Source organism: Pimephales promelas, chromosome 5, assembly GCF_988280905.1.
Source record: "Pimephales promelas chromosome 5, fPimPro1.hap1.1, whole genome shotgun sequence".
NCBI lineage: Eukaryota > Metazoa > Chordata > Actinopteri > Cypriniformes > Leuciscidae > Pimephales > Pimephales promelas.
Window position 1 is genome coordinate 24,281,681 of NC_142773.1, and position 8,309 is coordinate 24,289,989.

General features: G+C 37.4%; 1 protein-coding gene across 3 annotated transcripts; it reads right to left on the bottom strand.

Moving 5' to 3' along the window:
* Positions 1-1,298: 1,298 nt before the first annotated feature.
* On the bottom strand, positions 1,299-8,309 carry sppl2b (signal peptide peptidase like 2B). 3 transcript variants are annotated; one of them, XM_039654689.2, is made up of 15 exons: positions 8,176-8,309; positions 7,052-7,168; positions 6,700-6,882; positions 6,533-6,622; positions 6,272-6,411; positions 6,032-6,174; positions 5,841-5,937; positions 5,642-5,758; positions 5,468-5,549; positions 5,317-5,391; positions 5,161-5,223; positions 4,986-5,085; positions 4,474-4,551; positions 4,140-4,300; positions 1,299-1,607 (listed from the first exon to the last, which is right to left on the bottom strand). In XM_039654689.2, exons 1-15 carry the CDS (start codon positions 8,221-8,223, stop codon positions 1,437-1,439), a joined length of 1,665 nt encoding a protein of 554 aa, XP_039510623.1. In that variant the 5' UTR covers positions 8,224-8,309; the 3' UTR covers positions 1,299-1,436. The 3 variants fall into 3 exon arrangements, 2 of the variants coding, with proteins under 2 accessions (XP_039510623.1, XP_088987289.1); XR_005618779.2 differs by having other exon boundaries at positions 1,467-1,607; positions 4,065-4,300; XM_089131163.1 differs by having other exon boundaries at positions 1,467-1,607; positions 4,090-4,300.

Consider the following 8,309-nt stretch of genomic DNA (forward strand, 5'->3'; position numbering starts at 1 on the left):
ATATATATATATTTTTTTTAAGTCTATTTTGCCCAGGGCTCGACAACCTTTGACATGAAGTGCCTTGTTTTTTGTGTGTTCATGATGCAATTTGGCCTTCAGCACAGTGCAGCTCATTTCATGCACAATAGTTTAAAGCGGTTTCATGCTTTTTTCCCCCCCAGCTTGGTCATAGATATAAACATTAGCCTGGAGTTAGAATTCATAGCAAGTCCAGTGAACCCGGTGAGAATAAGACACAATTATACAATACCACTTTACCAAATACTTTTTGATGTGGGAAGAAAATGGCAAGACCTCATGAATAGTATTTTGCAAGTGCTCTCACATTAAAACACCACAATACACAGTTCATAACATAATGCATTATTCCTTTAATATATGCACTCAACAACTGTCCCAAGTTATTCCACATGATCATCACGGTGTACCCAAGTCAAAAAGATTTCAATGAGACAACAGAGCAACATAAACTTCTTAAATAAACTCGACGTAACTTCAGATTGTTAAATCATACACAAAAACATCAGTGCTTTACACTGGAAAAACAACTTTTAAAAAAAAGTACCATGAATACAAAATTCCTACTATAAAACAGGACTGTCACTCAACAGATGGGCGGGAAATTATCCTTAAAAACTGCACTTAAAAAGCACTTTATTTAAAGACCTCGAACATCCCTTCCATCAAGTAAACGGAAACTTCTAAATACAATACTTTTAAATAAGCCATGAGAATATGATTATGATCTATATCAATGCAACTAAAGTTGAAGTCCCATTCCAAACCAATATGGAAGTTTTTGTTAAATTATGTGGCCGTGTATAACAGCGCTGCTCTTAATTATACAGCATAGCGTAATATAAACAATTAACAATCTCAATCCACAGCATTCGCATCTCAGAACTAAAGAATGAAACTAATAAATCATTATTCCCGACGCCTTACTAGCACCGTATTTCAAAGGATGTGATACTTCAGCGCTGTTGTGACAAGAACCCGTCACTAATGCATTATCAACTGGAAGCCAAATTTTTTTATGAGCTGTCTTTAATTTTCTGGACATTTTTTTTTAAATGTCTAGCTGCACTTCGTTTCATTTACTGAAAGGCTGTTTTTACAGTCTATTTACAAACAAAAAGAAGAGAGAGAACAAAATGAACACAGAGTTGAAATCCTTGTGAAGACGATTAAAACTGTCCCTTCGACCCCCTCCCAATACCATCAAACGTAAACTTGAAACGAGTTGGATGAAACACAGCAGGTGTTGTGTCTCCATGTTTTTTGGTTTACACAGACTGTACAACTTCAAAGGCTTAAAACAAGTGCACTGAGATGTTCATACTACTCAAGTCTATTACATATATAGTCAGATATATATAACCGACTTCAAAAAATGAAAAAGAAATTAGCATCCTTCCAGTCTTTTGTTTTTGTTAAGTAGATGCATCTGTAAGATGCGGTACTTCTACTTGGGCTGGTGGAGGGGGGTCCTCACTCTGATTGGTCGTTTCAGAGTCCGGCGGCTCCGGATTGGACTGGGGTTCGTCTGTGGACAGTCCTGTGGTTTGAGTACAGTTGATTTGTTCCATCACAATTGGAGGAGGCTGAGGAAGAAATAAGAGAGACAGATTTAATTTAATTTTGATACATAAATCATTTATATAGGCACACTACATAAATGAGTTCAGTAAGAGTTGTTTTAAAGAGATGACTGAGATTCATCAAGGACACAAAACGTGATCAAGACATTTATAATGTTAAAAGATTTTAATTTCACGTAAATTATTAACTCTATTAATCAAAGATTTCCACAAATATATGAAGCAGCACAACAATTTTCAATATCAGAATTAGGATGATTTCTGAAGGATCATGTGACACTGAAGATTGGAGTAATGATGCTGAAAATTAAACTTTTGCCTTAAAATAAAATTAATTTACTTTGTAAGGTTTACTCTGTTTTTGATCAAATAAATGCAGCCTTGGTGAGCATACTTAGAGCAGAAGAAAAATGTAAGAATCGCTTCGCTTCAAGTGAGAATGAGAAAATGGTTTCTGATTTATAACTTGGTGAAGGAGAAAACACTCAGAGGAGATGACAAGGATCAGATTCTTTTCTACTTCATACAGAAAATCACCATAGATCAACTTAAGACCAACCAATCTGCAGCTAAAGAGCTGAGGAAATGAAACATACTGTAAGCCCATGAGCCGCACAGATCTCTTACCAGACCTAAAGGAGAGATCCAGTGTTTGTCAACCCATAGAGACAAGCGAGCGGTTTTAACTTGTGTATATCAGTCTGTAGCACAGCACTTCCTGTTACTGTGGTTTAGAAAAGGGAAAAATTGGGCTTAATAAAATTCAGTTAAACAGGCATTTGTCTGAAGCGTTCGAAATCCCTGTAAAATCTTGTATACAGAAGAGTTTCCATTCAGGGTCTCTGGGATCTATGCCACAGACTTTTAAAAACACCTTTAGACAAATGCCTGTGAAATCAAAAAACGTAAATGGCTGATTGTGTGATTACAGGACGGTTCACCCCAAAAATGAAAACGGTCATGTCGTTCCAAACCTGTGAGACTTCGGGAAAACAAATGAAGACATCTTTAAATGAAACCTGAGAGATTTCTGTTCCATTGAATCGGTTACGAAAATCTGATGCTTCAAAACATTCATAAAAAGATTTATATGAGGATTAGATTCAATTTAGGCTTTTATTAACATATAAACATTAATCATAGAGAAATCAAATTAGGTAAACAGAAGCTCAATAATGCTTGCCTGACACACGAGAACCAATGAGGTTTGTTCTTGTTAGGTTGAGCTTCCATTTACCATATTTGAGTGAATGTTCGCTGATCAATGTCTAAATTAAATATATTCATCATATCAAGTAATTGAGTCTCTTCAGAAGACTTGAATTAAACCGTTCAATTCATATGGATTTATTTTACAATCTCTTTTTCAATGTTTTGAAGCGTCACATTTTTAGGGTGATGAGCGCAACAGTCAGGGTCCGGAAGTAGAATTCCATTCATTTCCATAGGGAAATAGATTTTTAACTATTACTAATAAACTTTTAAATACAGACCTACTGTGAGCTACGAGGATGTTAATCTATGGCCAGCCCACATTATTTCCATGTATTTTTTAAATAATCATATTTAATAGTTGAATTTATAATTAAAAACTACATTACCCATGATGCCAGTGAGTCGAAAAAAGCGAAACGTGCCAAAATAGCTCTTTAACTCCGGCCACTCCCATGAAGCACTGCAAATGATGTAATCGAGCCAACCTCTATAAGCTCTCAAAATACTTAAATGTTTGTGTATAGACCATTTCACAAGACGTAAACAACACTGGTCCAGAAACACTTCCTGTTTCAGTTTGTAACTGTTTTCTTTATTTCACATGTAAAGAAAACATCTTAAAGATGTTTGTTTACCTTTTTGATTCAGTTTTAAATGTTCTGTTGGTTGTATTTTATCCCAGCTTGTATGTAGTGTTAAAAAACTGAAACAGGAAGTGCTTCTGGACCAGTGTTGTTTACATCTTGTGAAATGGTCTATATATGCATATTTTGCAATAAACATAAAATATATACTGCATTTGTACATGAGAAGTTTTATATTTCTCCATTTTTAATTCGATTATGTTGTTCGCAAAGCTTCATGGGATTTAGTTCTTTTTTTCACTATATATCTTTTTATCACTATATGCTTCAAATCAAAGTTTATAAAGTTATGATTCATGATAAGCTTTTTTAAAATCCCTATGGGAGAAATGACAGGGAAAAAATACTTCCCGAGGGGGTGGGAACTAATGCACTTTACGGAGGGAAAGTCTTAGTGAGTAATTGATGACAAGATCTTCATTTTTGGGTGAACTACCCCTTTAAGAACAATTATACATATTATACATATTGGAAATTAACTTTTTAATCTTAAGGTACAGGTTGACACTGAACCCCTCCTTTAATAAAAAGAAGACACCCACAGTAAAAATGAGAGCAAAATAAGAGCAGAACAAAAAACACGCGGGTGGTTTTACTCAACTGTAATTCTAGTAACTGTACATAACCCTAGAACTTTTCCAATCGAAGAAGGCACTCATATCAAACTGGTATTCACCACAAATCCACTTCCTGTCCAGAACAAAGGCAGCTCCTTGCGCCACAGTGCCACCGCAAGACTGGTGAGAAGCGTGCAAGGCACCAGGTATAAGAGGGCAGGCTGACCCATCTGCATCAGAGCCAGAGCCACAAATGTGATGAGAAGACCAATGCCGTAGCCTAAACAAAGAGATCCCATTCACAATATTTCAATGATAAGCACTGCATGTACTGTACATGCTTAAAAAGATACCAAATAACTCAACTAAAACATGGGAAATATTGCTCAACAGAATGTCAGATATCTTAGCACATTAAACATATCTGAATTTAAAGGGTTGCCAGTGGCTTACCAAAAGTGCAGGCCAGAAAGTATATTCGAGAAGTCTGCATGAGAATGTCAAATCTGTGACAATACGCTACAAGCAAACCTGAGGACACAAAATAAAAAAGAATCAAATTATCAAAAAAGGCTAAAAAGAAAAACAGAAGGATGTTGAAGCAGAGTTTGATTTCAATAACATTTCTTAAAAACAAAGAAATCAGATACAAGCATTTTATATTAAAAGATTTTCAAGAAATCTTAAAAAGGCTTAATATGAGGCAGATGGCTAAGTTTGCCTAATAATTTCTCTTTCTTTTATTGAAACAACCAAAAATATTAATCCAACAATCAAAAATATTAATCCAAAATGGCAACAAAAATAAAAAGTCAATTTCGATTTGGAAGGCGAAACCATTAACCACAGTGACATTTAAACAAGGTAAACATGTCAGCATTGCGTTTTTTTTTTTTTTTTTAAGTGCATCATCACTTTCTTTCCTGAACTCTGAAAATCTGTTGCAACAACAGTAATGATGTTACCTGGTACCAAGATATCCCCGAAACCCAGGAGAGAGAAGGGCCGGTCACACAGGACCAGAGGAGACCAATTTAACCTGGGCACTTTCAGCACCATGGGAAGCTAATGAAGACAAAAATGCCAAAATTGACCCCACAAAACTTCATTTAAATATCTCCAAATTTTCAAAAAAACTACCTTTTCATGAGTAGAGGAATCAGAGGGACCAGCCGCCACCTCAACCATGATACTTTCCCCACTCTGCATGGAACAATAAACACATTTATGCTAAAGAATTTATATATTTTTTATTTTGCATCAATTTTAAAAACCAAACTAAGAAGAGCATTGTACCTCAGTTAAGAGTGGTGTTATGAAAACAAAAAACACGTCATACACGAACAGCACGACCAGCAGCAGAGTGCAGGCCTACAATGAGAAGAAAAATCAGTAGGAAATGCTTCACCTCCACATGCTGAGGTGATCGTCAGCATTTTAAACTCACCTTGAAAGTAGGTAGCCTGATTGTTTTCAGCATGTAGAGACAGAAAGCGATGCCCAAAGCATCCTGAAGTATCCACGCCCACCTAGGGAACATGATTTTTCATCAGATACCATTCATTATAGTACCAAAAGTGTCAAGAGTCTCAAGTCCTAAAGTGGTTTTCACTATTCTTACTGGTCTTCGTTGCGGAAAACTCCCCAAGTGACGCTGACTCCTATACAGAAGGCTGAAAGGATCAGCATGCGCACCTGTGGCCGCTTGTGGCAATATGGCAAGTTATTCTCAGGTATCCTGTCAACACACAAAGCATCTCCTTCAATACAAATCCAAAAGGAAAGAATCTTATCTTGTCTTTCTCATGCACATCTCTGACCTGCATTTCCCAAATGGTAGTCTTCGAACAAAAGGCCAAAGACAGCTGTACAGACCGACAGCAGAAGCCAGACAGAACGTTGCTATAGTCATGTATACTGTGAGAGAAATGCAGAGGAATAAATCATATCATCAAGTTCAACCTATGTACACAGTTTGTTGAAAAAGGGTCGTACTTAATGATTTATTTACCCAATTGATCATAGAAGAAATATAAGAGCACCAGCATAGAGCAGCACATGACCACGAACACACAAATCATGATGGGGGTGACGTCAACGATCTCCTCGTCTTGTTTCTCTGCACCGTCGTCCCTTTTGTGCTTCATGTAACGTCTACCGGCACACGGATGTGGGTTTAGTTGAATAACGCTTATTTATCCTGCAGCCTGTGCCTCAATGGTTCACAATGTTACAAGGTAACAATTCTTACTTTTTAATGTCCCTGCTGCCAGCCCAATATCCTCCGACAGCAACTGTGCCCACTGCCATCAGAAAGATGAGCACCATGTTGTAGTCCACCACCGGTTCATTGGGCGCATACATGGCCACCTGCTGTTTCTCCCCAAACGTCTGCAAACAGAAATAGGAGAGAAAATAAATGCCTTTTAAACTTTTATTGCCTTTGCAGTTTCAATGTGATGTGTTTTAAAGTGATTTTGATTGGACCATTTCAATCCAAAGACAAAATTACCTTACTGATCTCCAGCATGTCTTTATAGCTTAGCAAGGCCACTGGGATGCCTATCTCCTCATATTGGGACTTGTTGCCTGAGGGTGGAGTCTATAAAGGATGCCAAACAAACTTATTGTGACTCCTGTGAAAATGTTTTAACGACATTAATGGTGTTATAGTCTTACCAGTCTGTCTTTGCTGACGATCAGTAGTCCCTTGGCACCATTGATCTGGGCCAATCGGACTTTTTCATAGAAAGTGCAATTTCCTCTCATCACCATTGGGATGCTGTTTGGGAAGCCACCCTCGGGTACATCAGAGGGGGAGCACAGGACAGAGGTGGTGAGATCGTAAGTCTGCAGCCGTGCCTGAAAAAACAATAACGGATGAATGAGGGCCAGTATTGTGATGATAAATTGTATTCTGCAGTTTCAGATACAGCAGAAGGTTATGTTGGGAATGAGGCCTTTTATCATGAAATCATTACAATCTGAACCTCTGTGTTTGTGTGTGTGCGAAATGTAAATTGCTACTAACTGCTTTACTGAGGTCCTGAGGTAGTCGAGCCCACTGAGAGTTGAAGAATATGCAGTAATCTTTGCCTTTACTGTTCCCCTGATCGCTGAAATGTGCCATGCCATGTTCACCTAAAACCTGTGAATCAGAATGGATACAGCTCAGGTTATTGGTTGGGTTTGTGCATTTCCTCCTTGCTGAAGGAAAAACTAAAAGTCTGAGGGTGACATGAGAGGGGACATGAACTTGCATAAAGCTTTTTTAACCCTTATAAAACCATTCATATAGTGAAATGCATAGTGAAGTGAATTATGTATTCTAATTACAAAAAGTTTGACTTCCAAATACATTGCAGGGCCACATTTAGAACTTGTCTTGCTTTTGCTTTAGTTTTACTGAGATGTTATTAATTTTCTTAATATATTACACTATTCAGAACTTTGTTACTGTAAAATGGACTGATAATAACACAGGTGATATGATAGAAGGTCATATGATGAGTTATAGATCATCATAATTAGTCTTTCCTGCGACAATATTTACATGAAGACAGAGCTCATTGTAACCCACACAAACACAATAACACCATGACGTTAACACATGACACTAAAATAATTCTAGTAACATTAATGGAATGAACATATACGAATATCATATATATCAGGCAATTCATACTTTTTACATCTAACGTTAATTTAATATAATTTTGGTAAGGTGTGGGGTAACTTACGGTTAACCAACTAAAGGGGGTTTCGAGTGTAGCGCTAGCATGTTTATATTCGTCTTTCTGGAAAATTACTGACATTTCCAGTACACAGTCTCACTGTTTGCAATACACATTAATTCACATTAAAACAAAGGTCTGCCATGATTGATGTTCCAGCAAAAAAAAAAAAGATAGTTTTGTCTCTCGTTTGATCAGTGCTGTAGATTTGAATAGCGGTAGCAGTGTCATCATGTCAACAGGAGTGCGAGAGGACTCGGCCGCGCGGTCCCAAACATGCACGAGCACGAGCACATCCCTACTGAAAGCTAATCGTAGCTGGTAAGTTAGCCAGTAACCATTGGCAAACAAACTGGGTACAATCCTTTTGAGAAACCCACCAAAAAGCAAACAGGTTATTTTGTCTCTTCTTACGTCTTACCTGTTTGAACAAAAGAGCTGCACAAAGGAGACTTGACAAAAATCTCATTATGCCTGAATGATGTTGTTGTCGTCTCCCCTATCCGCACTGCCCTCCGCAGACTCAACTATCAGCTGTTTAAACATATCCCGCCC

Excerpts from the sequence above, each read along its gene's own strand:
- sppl2b (XM_039654689.2), bottom strand. The coding sequence starts at position 8,223 with ATGAGATTTTTGTCAAGTCTCCTTTGTGCAGCTCTTTTGTTCAAACAG. Across the intron at positions 6,883-7,051 it reads CTCAGGACCTCAGTAAAGCA|GCACGGCTGCAGACTTACGA; the intron begins GTTAGTAGCAAT and ends TTGTTTTTTCAG. Across the intron at positions 5,392-5,467 it reads TCAGGCTACCTACTTTCAAG|GCCTGCACTCTGCTGCTGGT; the intron begins GTGAGTTTAAAA and ends TTCTCATTGTAG.